The sequence below is a fragment of the Drosophila bipectinata genome, chromosome 2L, assembly GCF_030179905.1.
Source record: "Drosophila bipectinata strain 14024-0381.07 chromosome 2L, DbipHiC1v2, whole genome shotgun sequence".
In the NCBI taxonomy this organism is placed as follows: domain Eukaryota; kingdom Metazoa; phylum Arthropoda; class Insecta; order Diptera; family Drosophilidae; genus Drosophila; species Drosophila bipectinata.
In genome coordinates, this window is record NC_091736.1 from 16,236,505 (window position 1) to 16,252,821 (window position 16,317).

Here is a 16,317-nt window from a genome sequence, read left to right on the forward strand (position 1 = left end):
CATTTTTTTAAAGAATTGAAGAGATTTTTTTTTGATTTGGAACCTTTTTTGAAAGGATTTGGAAATGTTTTGCATAAATATGAGTTTAAAACAAGGGTATAAAAGATCTTTTAATAAAAAGACTTAGCAATTCTGTAAAAAAGCCAACCTTAACTAAGCTTAACTTTAAAATACAGCTCTATTTAAAATAAAATTTTAATCGCATGTGTTTGGTGAAAAGGGCAGCTAACTGACCCACCCCTAATTAGATGCATTCGCCCATCCGGTATCCACTGTACTTCCATGTCTTGAACGCAACTCGGATTTGGGCAACACGAACAGAAACAGAAACTCCGACGGGCCCTCAACCGTGTCCGTCTTGCTGTAACGGCCCAGAGTCATAGCCATAGTTATTGTGTTCGTCTTCAGTGGAGCGGTCGCATCGAGCGGGAGTGGAGAGTAGATCGTATTGCCAAATCCAAGCAGGTGCTTGGTGGCATATATAACCCGACAAGAACACCTTTTTTCTAGAAAATATAGAAAAAGTTAGTAAATATAAAGAAAATTCCATATCTCAAATCGAAAAAGAAAAGCTTATGTATTTCGGATCCCCAAAAAAAAAGCATTTATGAAATTCAAAACGATCTTCGGACGGTGGGTGTTCGTTGATGCATAGCCAAGTGGTGTGCAATGCCGTTGTAGTTTTTTACCTAGTTGTTGAGTTAAAAACAGACAGAGACCCAGAGACCATCCGAAACAATGCTCAAAGCCACAAGGAAACCGACGGATCCGTACAAATCGAAGCTGAAAGTTAATGCCAGCCGCAATGAGGCAAGTGTGCTTCCCGTCGACTCGGCGGATGAGGCCACCAATGGCGGCCAATCCACATCTCCCCAGAAGCTCAGCCTGAAGGGCAGCCAACTGGGCGGCAGCATCTTGATAGGCAACTACAATGTGAGTTGAATCCGCTCCGGAATTTTTATATCCGGCATCCAATATCCGGCTTCCGGTGTTAAATTTTCGTTTTCTCTTGTCGTCGACAGTACTTGACCCAGCTGGAGGTTTGCGAAAATGAAATGGAGGTCTTGGACCTCAGCTCTCTGGCCCAACTGGAGACACTCAAGTGCAGCCGGAACAAGCTGATGGAGCTGATCATCAATGCCACCAATTTGCAAGCCCTCGTCGCGGATCACAATTGTAAATTCTGTTCCCATTATAATGCAATTAGGTTGAAATTATTACACAATGCACTTTTTTTTTTAGATCTTCATAATATCTCCACCACCAATACACATCCTGTTCCGCTGAAGCTGCACCGTCTAGACATTTCCCACAACAACTTCAGCGAGTTACCCAACTGGATTGGAGCATGTGCCTCCTTGTCCATCTTGGATGCCTCCAACAATCACCTCAGCAATGTGTCTGGACTGCTTCGGAACTACAGGATTAGCCAGTTGTTGGCTTTAAACTTGGCTTACAATGGTCTCAAGCAGCTGGAGCAGCTGCCGGAGGGCTTTGCCAGCATCCAGAGTCTTCAGTTGCAGAGTAACGATCTAATAAATCTGCCGGACAACTTCTTTGCCGTAACCCATGCCCGGTTGGAAACCCTCAATGCTTCCTGCAACAAGCTCTCCACTCTGCCACGGTATGAACAGAATAATCATGCCGCCTTGGTCAATCTTTCCTTGGCGGGAAACCAACTGAATGATACCATCTTTGAGCCATTACACAATGCCGCCCGATTGAGGGTCGTCCACTTGGCCTACAACCGCATCGGTGTCCTGCCACCCGCCTGTATTCGCAACTGGCCGGATTTGGAGATCCTCGTTCTATCGGGCAACATGCTGCAACAGTTGCCTGAGGAAGTGGCCACTCTGGGACAGCTTAAAGTACTCCGATGTTGCAACAATCTTCTCCTGAGCACTCCCCAGCTGGCCAAGTTGAGTAAGTTGAAGGTTCTGGACCTCTCACACAATCACCTGGACAGGGTGAATCTCCTGGCGCTGGTTCCCTCCCGAAATCTCAAGTTCCTGGATCTTTCGGGAAATCTCCAATTGCAGGTAAGATTGGTTTTTAATAATGAAAGTATATTTCGATAATTTATATCCTAACCAGGTGGACGAGCAACAATTTAAAGTCTGCCAGACTCAGAGCCAACGCCATTGGAGCCTCATAGATGTTTCCGGCAATAATAGAGCCGCCCTACCAACCACCACACTGCGGCACTCCAATGCCCACAAAAGTCAGACCAAGACGACACTGCCTTGGAGTATGGGATTTGCAGAAACCCCAGGATCTGGAGATTGCCGCAAGCTCTTGGTCTGCCAGTTGCGGGCAGGAAATTATGGCACATCCGATGAAGCCCTCTATGGTATGTTTGAGGCGGCCGATGGATTCGCACGAGCGGCGCAGGAGATGGTCCAGCTTGTGCCTGGTCTGATGAAACAGGAGCAACTGGTCAAGGATGCGGCGGTCAGGGATTACATGAAGTCCACCCTGCTAGCGGCACAACGTCAGTGCGGGAGTGTGAGAAGTGCAGCTCTGTTCCATCTGACCAGGACACGGGCCCCCTCCAAAGTGAGGCCGTTAAAAAGCAAGCGTTATGTTCTACGGATGGCCAGTTCCGGACGATTAGATGCCTATTTGGTGCGACGCACTACCCAGTTACGCCTCACAGATTCGGACGCTAATCCGAGGGATCTAGGCTCCACATTAACTATGCCGGATCCACATGTTCTAGAGGTTAGATTTAAAAACCTGTATAAACTTCAATTCTAATTCTTATTCCTACTTCAGCTTACCCTCAGCAATGATGATGAGTATCTGGTAGTTGGGAATTCCCAGTTGTGGTCCGTGATGGACATTGATCGTGCCGCTCGAGAAATTCGCAAGGAAGAGAACGCCCTGTTGGCCGCCAAGCGGCTGGTGGATATCGCCCAGAGTTTCGGAGCGGCGGAGAATCTCAGTGTGATTGTGGTGCGTTTCAGACACCTGGGAACGGACGTGGATCACCTCATTCGAGAACTGAAGCAGAGCGTCCGCAAAAAGCCAGCTCCAGTTCCGGTTCCTGTCTCTAACGGATCTGTTTGCAAGCGGACCTGCTGTGACAGAAGCAACGCCTGTCGCCACCGGGCCATCGAGCAGGAACCTCTGGCGGGAAGATCCTCCCCCAGCGGTCAGAGCGACCGAGATCTGCTGTCCAAGGACAAAGACAGTACCGACAACGAGTTCGTTTTGGCACACGCTCGAGTCCTGCAGGAGGAACAGCAACTGGAGATGCTGGACGAGACGGAATCGGTATTGTCGGAGGAGCAGTTCAAGTGCTGGGAATACATGCTGGAGCAGAACACGCAACTGCTTTTTGACAAGGAGTTGAATACCATTTCCAAATCTTTCACCAAGCAACGACAGGTGCCCAGTGCGATCCTTGCTCCTCCTGCTCCCGCCGCCACCGAACGCAATGATTTTACCTCAAATCTCATGCGGAGTGTCACCAACAAGTTCATATCGACCAGCACCCCCCAGCTGCCCCAGACAATGACCGGATCTACCACAAATCCAGCGCCTCTGGGTGCGTACCATCCCATCAAGCATCCCATTCCTGGACACTTCGGGAGCGCCCTATCCTTCCAACAGGCCAACAGCTACGGGTATAATCTGTTTGATGGCAAGTCCCGCAAGATGTCCGCAGGATCTGTAAAACGGGTTGGAGGACCCCATTCGGCGTACTTCGGATCCTTGCAGCGACTGATGCCCTACAATTTTGAATATGATTTTGCTGCCACCCAGGAGCGGGAAAGGAACATCCTGGATGAGGAGGAAATAGACGAGGATGACTTTAACGAGCAGGAAAGTCGAATGCGAAAGTACTGGGGAGTGGCCACCACGGAATTATAAACTTTAAATAAATAAAAGTTTAAAATAAAAGTACATATCCGTATTTTATATTGGAATAGTTACATATAAACGTTTTTATAGAGTAAGATTGGATAAAAAGTAAGTTTTATAAGTATTATAATAAATAAAAATGTATATAAAACTTTATTTTGGGTATTTCTTGCATTTTTTTATTCAAAATCAAAAGTTTAAAATTAAATCATAATTATTTCTTTTGGTTTTTATATTAATATTATTATATTATATATTTATATATTTTGATTTTTTTATATATATAATATATTATATTATATATAAGACTTTCTATTTTAAGAACTGAAAATATAAATAAAAGTAAATTATATGGATGTAAAAATAGTCACTATTATCATTTATAAATAATTCAATTATTTATTTTTATTTTTAAAACTTTAAAAAGGGGATTTTTGAAATTAGTTGTGTTTACCGCGCATTGTCGCGCTTTTCAACACTAAAAATCGCGAGCACCGGCTCCATATGATTTCCCATGCACGTTTTTGTTTATTTACAATTTGGAGAACATGCACTTACCACAACAAAGGCCCCACCACGACATAGCCGCCCTTTTTGCGGACCAGCCGGAGTTCCTCCGGGTGAGCGCCCCAATGGTCCGCTACAGCAAACTGGAATTTCGCCGCCTCGTCCGGCTCAATGGCGTGCAGTTGGCCTTCACGCCAATGATGATTTCCGACTCCATCAACAACAGTGAAAAGGCTCGACAGAACGAGTTTACCACGGGACCGGACGATCAGCCTCTGATTGCCCAGTTTGCGGCCAAGGATGCCAATGAATTCGTGACATCGGCGCAGCTCATTTATTCGTATGTAGATGGTATTGATCTGAACTGCGGCTGCCCTCAGGGCTGGGCCATGGCAAAGGGCTATGGATGCGGATTGCTACGACAGCCGGAAGTTGTACGTGAGGTGGTGCAGCAGGTTCGACGCACCCTGCCCTCTGACTTTAGTGTCTCGGTGAAGATGCGTCTACTAGGCGGCGAGAGCTCCCTGGAGCGGACCATTGAGCTAGCGAGGCAGCTTGAACAAGCGGGAGCTACTTTCCTGACCCTCCACGGCCGGACACCTGCACAGAAGCACTCCAAGGATACCCTGGACATTGGTGCCATGTCCGAAGTGCGTCAATCACTGCGAATCCCGCTGATAGTCAATGGTAATGTTGAGAGCTGGGCGGATGCCTGTGAGCTGTCCGAGAAGACAGGGGCTGCCGGTGTGATGGCTGCTCGCGGCCTGCTTGCCAATCCAGCTCTTTTTAATAGTGCGTATCCGGAGGCCACTACTACCCCGCCATCCTGTGTGCAACAATGGCTGGACATCGCGGAATCTGCAGGGGAAAACTTGCTGTTTCAGTGCTTCCATCACCACCTGACCTTCATGTGGAGCACCGAAATGAAGCGATCTTTACGAGTTCAGTTCAACAGTTTGTCCACAAAATCGGAAGTGTTGGACTTCCTCGATGATCACTACAGTATTCGTCCTTCTGGAGTATCCTCGACACCAGCTATTTATACCCCCTGTTCGTACAGCCATTTCACTCCACCGAAGCATGCTCGGCATATAGCAGCCGAGACCGATGAACAGGAGTGGAGCTCGAAGAGCGATGGAAAATTCTTTACAGAATTCCGAAAGCACCAGTTGACTGGAACTGGTGGCGAAGACTTGGAGCTGGGGGGTCTTTTTGGCGAAGATGAGTAACTTTGATTTTAAACTTTTAATTTTCTGCCCTCAAGTTTGTACATAATAAACACAAATTAAGGCTTGAATAGCATCTAGAAATCCAATATTTTTATTTTAGAAATAATTTACAATCAAATACGGACAATTCGAAGTAATGCGGGAAGATTAGGTAAGATTAGATCGGGTTTTAGGGGAATCCCCCAGTAATAATTTTGGATCCATAATTTAATCGTTGGTAGAGTGCCTAGGATACTTCCATAAATCTATGGCAGATTCTAAAAACAGGGAACTATCTTGTGGAAAATTAAGGGATTTTTAAAATAATCCACCATTCAACTGAAATTGATCCGATGATCAAATAATCTTAAAAAAAAACAAAACATACACATATATTTTTTTCTTATCTAATCTAAATAAATATTTGCTATCAAACTAAAACTTAGTTTTAAAACTTGTGCATTTAACTAAAAATATATTTAAAATTAATATTTAATTAAAATTTTGCAGAAGAGGAAACGATAGTTTGCCAAACCTATCGATAGTATCTGGTTTTTTAGTCCATCTTCAATAGTTGGGTATACATTTCGCAAACCCCACTGAACCAAACAACCGAAGAAATGCGACGCCGGGAGCTTCAAACCATCCAACTAAAGCTCTCGGAGCTCAAAGAGTACGAGCAGGCCAAGATGGAGCGCCTGAGGAGCCGCCAGCAGGTGCTGTCGCCGCGCACGCCCACGCCGACGTCCGACAGTGATGTTCTACCGATGCCGTCCACCAGCGTTCCGGCTGTTCTACTGGCCAGCGGCACTGATCCAGAGGAGGACCCCAAGGCCACACCCAAGTCCAGCACCACATCCACATAAGGATACGGGTAAGTTCGCTTTTATTAAGGTTTACATTGGATGACCATCGGGGCTTTGAAGGTTGTTCTGGAAGCGAACCGTTTCAAAACCGTCGACCAGAATTTCACGGTCCTCCGCCTGCTGGCGTTCTCGTAGCCACTGCTCTCGTACTGGAATGTAGCGTCTCAGTCCGGGCAGTTTCCGCCAGCAACGACGCTTGTACAGAACCCAAGCTATCGAAAGGCTGCAACCGAACAGGAAGCAAATAAGGAAGATGCTGACGCCGTGAGGGTGAGAGGAAGCTACGGCCACAGACTCGGAAATTTCCGGTGGGGCCAGTTCCTTGGCCGCTCGACTGTGTGCCTGCTGACGCTCCTCTTCAGAGCAAATAGTAAAGGGAACGAATGGCTTCATCACGTCACCAGCCAAGGAGTAAACTCGCACGGCGTATTCCTGGAATGTGACATTCAGCTGCCTCACATATGTATAACCGGCACTGGTGCGATCCTTACGAGTCAGACAGCCCACGTGAGTCTGCTTGTAGTTGTTCCGGAAGTGTATCACATAGTATAGAACCATTCCGTTGGGCTGTTTCGGTTCATCAAAGCGAATGATATATTTTTGCGTCTCCGGATGATGGCATCCGTGCAGCTGCGGTAGTAAATCCGCGCCCACAGTGTAGTTGGTGCGTTCATAGAGCGCTGTATGGGTACTGCAGCCCAGGTCGTTACAGGCCTGAAGCTGAACAACGTAGAGATGGTAGCGTTGAAGTGGTTTTAGCTTGTACTCAGTAGTATGGGCCGGCAAGCGAAGCTGTGTCCCCTCCATCTGATTGCGACACTGCTGAGGATTGTCGAGGCTGCAGCGGTATTCGTTGCGCATTTCGGAGATAAAGCGTTGATCATCTTCCTGTTCCGCCTTGTGAGCACAACAGTCGTCGTAGTCCTGAGACCATTGGGCTCCTTCCACGTCCTGCCACATGACCGGTTGGTGGCAATAGTTACGCTGCTCTATATAATTCCTGTCGTCGTTCATCTCCATCCACGTCAGAAAAAAGTAATCATGATCATGGCTCTCCATTCGGACTGTAAGCGTACTGTCGGTCTTGTTGACCAGTTCCAGGATTGGCTGTTTGGGAATGTCCCTATTGGTCTGAACATAGGTCAAGTCACTGCGCGCATCGTGCGTCACATCCTCTCCAAAGGTGCGAAGCAGGCAGGCGTAACGGGTATCGGGCTCTAAATCATCTAAAAGGATCTCATAATGTGTTCCGTTTCCGGTCAGTTCATCGCGAAAGAGCAGGCGGCGTTCCCAGTTAATCCGGGTGCACACAGGCGCCTCCAGTTCACTATCGTCGTGATACAACATTCCTGGCGCCATCGGACGATAAACGAACTCGATCTTTTGGCTAGTCTGGGTTTTTAGCCAACTTAGTAGCACTGTTTTGTGGGTGCATTTCTAAAACACATAGTTTGAAGTAATTTAAGATAAAGATTTTAATTTTATTTTTAGTTACCTGCACAAATAATTGCATCTTTGCCGGGCTGCACATTACTTCCTGATCGCTGGTCTGCAACGAATCCAAGTCCCTGTCGTGGGTCACAAAATTCTGAAACTCCCGCATCCGTGGGTTACATAACTTGTTATTCCGATGAATGTACATGCCACCCTTCATAAGCTCCAGCTTCTGGGTGGGCTTCCACAGTTCAGTCAGCTTCTTGTTGTCATAAAGGATAAGAGAAAAATAGTTATGCTCCATAGGATCGCCATGAATCCTCTCCAAATTGCTCAGAAATTTCAGACTGGTTAGCTGGGAGGACCTTTTGGAAACCAAATCTTTAGTTATCCGCTAAGTTTGTAAAAATTCGTAGCTTACCGGAAGACTTTGAGATATCCCCGAATCTCTCGAATGCCGCTAAAACTGTGAATCAACTGGGACTCGTTTATAAGATTACGGATTGTGATTACCACACTGCCGTTGAAGATCTGACATCCGCGCAGCTTTTCCGCTTCGCCCAGGCTGTATATATTGAAGGTGTTTCCTATCTGGGGATTGCAGAAACTCACGCAAGCCTCATCGCGATCACATGCGATGCACACGGATTCATTGTTCACCTTGTATCCACTGGGGCAGAAAGCCACGCACTGTGAGGCGTAAATAACATGATCCTGCTTGGCCAGGCACTGCTCCTTGGTGTAGCATCGCAGATGGCCCTCATGAACATACCTAAAAATATCAGTTGTATTATAAAGGTCTTTATTATTAAGACTGCCGGGGGTGAACTCACTTGTCAGCCGGACACGTTTTCACACAGACTCCTGCATTGCTGAGTCCTCGACATACCGAACACTCCGCCGGAGATTTTTTCTTACTTGTACAGCCACCCAAGCACTCTTCATGGCATGAATCGATACTTCTGTAAAATAGTAAACTGTGGTTGTTCTTGGGCTATTCCGTATTCAATCAAAGCTCACCTTGAGTAGTTGGCAACGTTGTCATTAAGGGAACGGTGACAGTGCTGGTCAGACCAGCAGCTGGAGGAGGCACATCCCCGGCAAACGGGCTGGCTGCAGTTGCTCCCCACAGCCATGATGTGGTTCTCGCCTGGGCTGAGAGTAAGCAAATCCCAGTTAACCTGTTTAGCCAAGATTCTTTGTTATTTTATAGAGGAATATTTTGTGACTCTGTCCTTACCCCGTCAATGTGGCAAAGCTTAGGGCAGTTGCCGATGTAGACGTGGCCCCGTTGAATAGCCACCAATTCCGGAAAGGCCAACTAAATATGATGTTTTTATGAAGTTTGGGTTTCTTTGGGACATAATTCTATACCCACCAGTTCGAGGTCAGGCATGCTGGTCACTCCCAAAGCATAGTTGAGAAATAATCTGCGACCCCGAATGACAGTCAGGCGTGGAAACATCGCCGATATATTGGTCAGACCCCGGACATCCGTGAAGATCATATATTCGGTGATTTCGGTGAGCAGAGGGAACGTATAGTTGCTGTTTGAGCAGTTTTCATCGGGATTGGTGATGAGGGTGATCATTACGTATCCGGTGACGACCGTACAATTGTCCAGTTGATGCAGTCTGCTGCAGTTATTACGGATATCGACGCTGGAGCATTCGTGGTAGGCCTTGGCGTTTGAACTTGATGCCAGTAGCAGCATGCTGCCGATGATTAGCAGCATGTTGCTAAGGCTGATGTTGCTAAGATGCATGTTGCTTAAGTTCGTGTTGCTCGAGTAAAACTATTTTTTTTAAAACAATTCTTAAAAAATGTTATTTTGCACTTTGTTTCTTCTTTTGCTTCGGCCAACAACGTCGTCGGCTCAAAAGCATTTCTTAGGTTTTTGTTTTTTTAAATATTTGATCGGATTGAATCGTATCCCTTACAGTTATAGCACTTGTTTTGTCTCCCTTTTCGAATGCCTAATTAACGCTCCAACCAGCCGGCCATCTGATTAGCCTCGAATGTTTATTTTATGACTCGCTCACTGTTCTGGCGGCTTTTTGGGTTTCTGTGTTTTTTTTACATTTACGCTTTCCACAAAGCTCACAATCGGGGGCGAAAAATCGCACGAATCTCGGCAAGGGCTTGTTTGCGCCAATATTGGGCTACTTCTTTTTGCTTATTTGTCCGATTGTCTAAAACTGAAGCGTAAACAAACACTTTATCGAACACACACAGACTCCCACGTAAACAAGAACATATTATTGGCGTTAATTTAATTTTTTTTCGGCATCTCTTGTATTTGTTTATTGTTATTGTTTCTTTTTTTTTTAAATTTATTTATTGGCGCTAGCTTGGCATCATGCTGGGCAAACGGTTGAGTGGTTTTGTTTCTTCGGGTCTCTTCTCCTTTGGCACATATTTCTATAATTGTAAGGGTTGTCATATATATTAAATTCAAAAATATCTTAATTATTATCATAAAGAATTTTTGAGATAATATTACAAAAATAGTTTAATTTCTTTAAGAATAAATTTATAATAAAAAAAAACTAATTAAAATAAACATTTTTTTCCACTTTCAGAGGCTCTAAATCTTCACTACCTCACTGGATGCAGCAACCTACATATACTTTACAAATATTATAGTTTACATAAACTATTTAATTTTAAGATACTTTTCCTATATGTATGACAAACCAAATACGAACCGAATTTAGGGTTCACAATGAACTATACTACTAATATATTATATATAAATTTTACTGGTCATCATCAGTAAAATTTAGTGCCAATACAGCCAGTCTGTTAAATATAAGCAAGAATTTAACAAATATTTCAAGGCCATTTATAAATTTGAACGATTCCAGCTGGCCAGTGGCCACACACGCGGCCCAAATATGCAATTAAAATTTTGGACAGTTTACGGAGAATGTTTTTTAAGAATTTTTCGACCCGCCAAATGGGAGATTTGGGATGAGCAGATGCGCCCCACCGACGACGAAGACGACGACCACTCGACGATGTTCACCTCGCGACGATCGATAGCCGACTGACCGTCTGGGGACTGCGTCCGTCTCTGTTTTTGGAGAACAACAAGCAAATTGATTTTTCATTTAGCGTCTTCTGCCTTGTGGCTGCAGCCTTCAGCCTCCGACCCTCGCATCTCGCCGATACACTGGATACCCTGCCCTGTCCGGCGGCCTCTTTGTCGTCCGTAAATTGATTAAGCGTTTGATTTCTACGGGAATGTGAACAAATTGATTTGTCATCAGCCGGCATAGCTTATGCAACGGTTCTCAATGGGGTTCAATTTTATGTAGTTTAATATTTTGTAGGTGTATCTCTGACGTATTTCTCGCAGTGCAGCCTTGCATTCAAGTTTTATGGCTCAGTTCTTGGGCTGGAAGCTCTTGTCAAACCACCAGCTGATCCGAGAGGATCATAAAAACAGCTGACTCCAATTAGCCACATGGCACCGGGACACCGGCAACCGGCATCCCAAGTTAATACACATACTAAGGTAGTTGGGCAGGCAGGAGAGGAGAGAATTCCCTAGCAACTAAATCGAGCCCAGTCCGAGAAGCGATTAAGTTTAACGATCGGTGGTCCAGACTTCCAGAAAGCATAGATTGCAGTTACTTGGAAGATCCTAGTCGAATGTCGTATGCCCTTTTTTAAAATAATATTTTGATATTTATATTTTTAAATTAGTTGTTCTTTTATTTATATTCAACTTAAAGCCACTTGAATTTAATTTTAAATAATACGGAAATCATTTGAAAGTGTAAAGTGTCTCGGTTCTTGACGTCATCTTATTCGTATAAAATATCATTTTATGTATATTTTTCAAGACTGCGAGGGGTTCGTGTCAAAGTTCAATTAATTCAATTAAATTATTGGATGCGTGTATGCTCAGATCAACATATCAGTTCATTGGAAAGTGCTGCGCAGTGGAGCAGGTTCTTTTATTTTCTCTTTTTTTTCGTTAGTGTCGTCGTATTGTTTTTAGTTTTAAAGAATCGCAGCTTTTCGGTTAAAATGCAATTTTTTAATTTACTTTAAGTTTATTGGCTTAGCTTAGGAGAGGAGGAGCCTACTCTGGCGGCGTGTTGTCGTGTATCCACTCGGCAAAGTGGGCCACAGAAGTGTAGACACTTGGGATGCGCAATCCGCCGCAGTTATCCGATCCGAAGGACATGATGCCGATCTGGAAAAGGACAAAAGGCTATCATTGTAGTTATTAGTTAAAAATATAGAATTTTCTAATTACCTGAGAAAATATACCGTTCTCCTGGATAAACAGGGGCGCCCCTCCGAATCCCTGACACACATCCTTGCCCTCGCCGCCTGCGCACATCCACTGGCCCTCAATAGAGTTGGGTGACTCCAAAGCGCCCGTTGATCCATAGTTCCTAAGACACAGATCCCAGCTTGTGAGTGGAACATCCAAGTGGGACATCTCCGGCTGCCGGACACTCGAGGTGGACATCTTTCCCCAGCCGGCGATCGTGGCCCGCTTTCCCACCACCAGGTTGGCGCGTGTCTTCTGCAGGCAGATGGGTTGTGTGGCCACTGGCGGTGCGAAATTGGAAATGGGTGGATCGCCATTAATCTTGAGTTCGATTTTTGGTGGCTACCTGCTGGGGCTGCAACATTGTTGCCAACTGACCTAACCAGAGCGCCCAGAAAAGGGGTCTTTTGGAGTAATCTCTAAGGTTATCTGGGTTTGAAGGTTTTTAAATAGTCATCCTTTAATAACTTACAAAAAGTAGTATATTCTTATAAAGGCCTTTCTATTTTTTAAATGAGAGAAACCCTTTTCATCTACGCCCCTGCAGATCCATTGATTTATCTTTGTTCGCGTTATTTTATCGGGCATTATAAAGCAATAAGGGCGATCACAAACAAGTTGGGCAGCCAACTGGGCGACGCCTTCTTTCGGTTCGCAAATAATGTGTTGTTTACGAACTTGGCCAAATTGCAATTAGCCAATCGATTGCCTCACCAGAAGACACTCGACCGGTGGTGGCTGGTAATGACCCTTATTTGTTCTGTGATGTGCGAGGAAAGTGACCGTAATATGGATTTTATCCTTTAAAATTCAATTTGGGGCCACATCACGTCCCAGTTAATTTGAGTGCAGTAACCAACAATTTAAAGTTCAGTGATTTTCTCAATGAAATCATACAGTTTTTTGACCTTCATGCTGGAGATATAAATAAAGAGAATGGTCTATATAGCTATCTTTAGCTTAAGAAGGTTTTGAACCCCATAAGCCCCATTCAGATCATAATTCCAAAGTTCGTGGCTATTGAACTGAATCTAAAAAGCTGAAAAATCAAAGCCTCTACTGTGGACAGTCCGCGTCCAAGTCATTAGATGGTACAGTAAGCACGCTCCAAAGCCCAACGCCGCCCAATTAAATGAGTGATACACCCACTCCGCCCCCTGAATGGTGGGCATCCCAACCTCGAATTAGCGACATGCGACACATATGGCAACAAACAGTAAAGGATGAAGGGGCTCTGGGGGGGGAGCACTTATTGACATTTGTGAACTTGGAGCGAGTGGAGCTGATGGAGTACTTGGAAAGATGACAGAACAAAACGATTTTTAATTATCACCGACACTGTCAAGCGTAACTGCCCCACATCCCACCATTCCCACTCCCATCGGATACTCACCCGAATAGTTTAGTGGTGTTTTGAGTACCAACAGGGCAATGTCATGGTGGTACTGGCCCTGCTTGTAATCGGGATGCACGATCACATGGCTGATGGCGTGGTTGACGGAGCGCGGGGCACAGAATCCGGTGTTGGCGCAGTCCGGATCGCTGGACGTATCGTACTCGCCCACCCGTACCGATGATCTATGGGAGAAAGTTGATCGGATGGTGGATAAGCTGTCGGATGACCAAGTGACCCACTTACAATCGATGCCCGTCGGCCTTGGCCAGAGCGCAGTGGGCTGCAGTGAGGATGACCCGCCTGGCGATGACGGCTCCGGCACAGGGATAGGCAAATGCTCCCGTATTGACATCTACAAACAGACTTTTAAGTTTAGGATCCTAGAATGTCCTTTTCAACTCACGCTTGAATCCAATGCGTGCCACAAAGGGATACGATCCCAGTCCCTTGTAAAAGTGTCCTTGAACCAAGGACTTGCCGCACACCTGGTTCTTCTCCAAGGGACTGCTGGGACAGCAGACGTAGGGTAGCTCCTCACTTGTCCCGCCGCAGTAGAGCGACTTATCGCCGTAGAAACAGCTCCTGGCCACTTCGTAGATTAGAGCGGTGCAGTCGTGGAGGGGCGTGCACTCCGTGCCCACGGAGCAGCTGGACTGGGAGGCGGAGAAGCCACCATCGTAGTAGGAACGCGCGGCCACCGAGTGTCCGGATGTCTCGTTACCATGGACTGCACTCTTTGTTTCCGGTTTTGGATAATTTACGGGAATAACGAGTTTTTCTTGAAAATTTGAATAATTTAAAGTTAGATGTATGGCTTTAGAAAATTTTGTCTTTATAAAATTCAGGACACAAATTAAAACCGCTTTGATTCACAGATAGAGGTATTATCAAAGAGGTATTATAGTTTTTTCACAGGTGGGTTAAAATCAAGGATAATGAGAAGATAATACACAAAGTCCTTAGGTCCTTAAAAAATATTTATACGTATACGTATAATATTACGTATATCCTACCAAAATCCCCCGATTCCGTTCGACCGATGGCCAAAATTTGTAGAATTATACACAAAATGGAAATGGCTCGCATTTTAATACACAATTTAGTAAAAATCACTCGATTCATTTTATCCGCTTTTTAGTTTAGGAGCACTTTCAGTTATGGTGCGGTATTTGTGGTCAGAACTTTCGGTTTCCGTTAATTGGAACCGTTCGGGTTAACACAACTTTGTCAACTAAACGCAGTGATATACCCCAGCGATCTCTGGCCAAATGAAAATGAAAATATATACATACTCGTATGATATGCACATAAGCAGATAAGTATATCACGAACATTAGTACACGTTTATATACTTTCATACTCGCTCGTCTGGCGGGGTCTGCGGTTATTAACTGATTTTTATGACAGTTTGGTCTCAATTCGCGACCATTTGTGCATTTGTTGGGCAGATACATAGTTTTATTTTTTTTTTTATATATTCTATATATTATAGAAGCATTTAATATCATAACATGCAGATGCGTTCGACCATTGAATGCAATTTTATTAGTTCTGCCTATTTTTACCATCGCTGGAACATGTTGAATACCACTCTTCATAAAGTTCTTATAAATATTGTTAAACTAATTTTTATTTTATAATTTGTAAAACAATTAAACTGCAATAAAAATACATAATTAAATTTATAGAATTATTTATTCGGAAACCCTTAAAAAAAAGGTAACTTTGTATTCTATATGCCTCTAACTTTCCTCTACGTTTGTGTATACATATTATTATTTTAGTCGGATTTTTTTGTAAAATTTGTTGTAGGTAATAATAAAATATGTTGAATGAGATCATTTAGAGTTGATAAGCTTGGGCCATTTCACTGGACACACGGCCAGCTGGTTCCAGTTTTTTAAACAGGAAAACAAGCGAGACAAACGCACATTAAATTGCTTAATATGTTTAGGGTTTGTTTGTGGACATTCCTACTGCCGACTGACTGCTAAATTGTTTTGTAATTTTATGTTGAATTTTCTTTTTTAAGTGGCCAGCATTTAACGGTCAAGTTTTACTTTCGTTGTGTTTTATGGGCCTGGGCTTCAAGAAATACTCGTAATATCACTTTCACATTTGTTCGGTCGAAAGGGAATTACGGATCGTCATCCAAAGGTCTTAGTCCAAATATTCTTTGAGGACACTTTTCGGTATGGTGGCCGACCCGCTCATGGTCGCCATGTGGCAGCGGCCGTTCGTATCCACGTCTTCACCTGACTGGTCCCCAGGTGGTGGTATCAAACATGTCATGGTGAGATTTTCAAAACCCTCCACATATATGGTGATATCCTGAGTGCTGTTTTGGGGCAACGGATAGCTCGACCGGATCTGACGGAACACATCATAGCGATCGCGCAGCTGGACATCCACGCTCTCGGAGGGACGCTCTTCCGCCTGGAGCGTTCGGAGCACAGAAAAGAGGATTACCTGGTTTTCGATATAACAGTCGGGCAATAGACTTTTCTCCATTAGTAAATTGGGACACATGGTGGGTAGACAGTAATGTTCTGTGGCGCTTCCTTTTCCTTAAATGGGGGGTTCTTGCTTTTTGCAATTTCGTTAGATGATTTTTCTTTGAAAATATAATTCTTTGCTCATAAGTATACTCAATTTTAGTAGTTAGGTCAAGTCCTGGATTGAACAGTGATGTTATTCTGAGGCGCCTACTAGGCACTATATATAAAAACCATTAAAAAAAAGAAAGGA

General features: G+C 44.5%; 6 protein-coding genes across 6 annotated transcripts; 3 read left to right on the forward strand and 3 right to left on the reverse strand.

Annotated features, from left to right (window-relative positions):
- The first annotated feature begins 582 nt into the window (after positions 1-582).
- Positions 583-3,876, forward strand: Phlpp (PH domain leucine-rich repeat protein phosphatase). Its single transcript, XM_017242163.3, has 5 exons — positions 583-933; positions 1,023-1,176; positions 1,243-2,039; positions 2,095-2,721; positions 2,776-3,876. Exons 1-5 carry the CDS (start codon positions 739-741, stop codon positions 3,874-3,876), a joined length of 2,874 nt encoding a protein of 957 aa, XP_017097652.2. The 5' UTR covers positions 583-738.
- Positions 3,877-4,351: 475 nt separating this feature from the next.
- Dus4 (Dihydrouridine synthase 4) lies at positions 4,352-5,670 on the forward strand. The gene has a single exon (XM_017242179.3). It carries the CDS (start codon positions 4,416-4,418, stop codon positions 5,601-5,603), a length of 1,188 nt encoding a protein of 395 aa, XP_017097668.2. The 5' UTR covers positions 4,352-4,415; the 3' UTR covers positions 5,604-5,670.
- A 460-nt stretch (positions 5,671-6,130) lies between these two features.
- LOC108126049 (uncharacterized) lies at positions 6,131-10,715 on the forward strand. Its single transcript, XM_070277237.1, has 2 exons — positions 6,131-6,456; positions 10,467-10,715. The coding sequence occupies exon 1, from the start codon at positions 6,203-6,205 to the stop codon at positions 6,446-6,448; it is 246 nt and encodes an 81-aa protein (XP_070133338.1). The 5' UTR covers positions 6,131-6,202; the 3' UTR covers positions 6,449-6,456; positions 10,467-10,715.
- Positions 6,452-10,719, reverse strand: LOC108126047 (insulin-like peptide receptor). Its single transcript, XM_017242480.3, has 8 exons — positions 10,591-10,719; positions 9,261-10,303; positions 9,123-9,203; positions 8,903-9,063; positions 8,716-8,844; positions 8,304-8,654; positions 7,944-8,247; positions 6,452-7,885 (listed from the first exon to the last, which is right to left on the reverse strand). The coding sequence occupies exons 2-8, from the start codon at positions 9,645-9,647 to the stop codon at positions 6,479-6,481; spliced, it is 2,820 nt and encodes a 939-aa protein (XP_017097969.2). The 5' UTR covers positions 9,648-10,303; positions 10,591-10,719; the 3' UTR covers positions 6,452-6,478.
- Positions 10,720-11,712: 993 nt separating this feature from the next.
- On the reverse strand, positions 11,713-15,030 carry LOC108126048 (chymotrypsin-like protease CTRL-1). The gene is made up of 6 exons (XM_017242481.3): positions 14,583-15,030; positions 13,973-14,347; positions 13,813-13,921; positions 13,567-13,751; positions 12,153-12,454; positions 11,713-12,089 (listed from the first exon to the last, which is right to left on the reverse strand). The coding sequence occupies exons 1-6, from the start codon at positions 14,689-14,691 to the stop codon at positions 11,976-11,978; spliced, it is 1,194 nt and encodes a 397-aa protein (XP_017097970.3). The 5' UTR covers positions 14,692-15,030; the 3' UTR covers positions 11,713-11,975.
- A 215-nt stretch (positions 15,031-15,245) lies between these two features.
- Positions 15,246-16,264, reverse strand: LOC108125891 (uncharacterized). The gene has a single exon (XM_017242234.3). The coding sequence runs from the start codon at positions 16,096-16,098 to the stop codon at positions 15,730-15,732; it is 369 nt and encodes a 122-aa protein (XP_017097723.2). The 5' UTR covers positions 16,099-16,264; the 3' UTR covers positions 15,246-15,729.
- Positions 16,265-16,317: the final 53 nt, after the last annotated feature.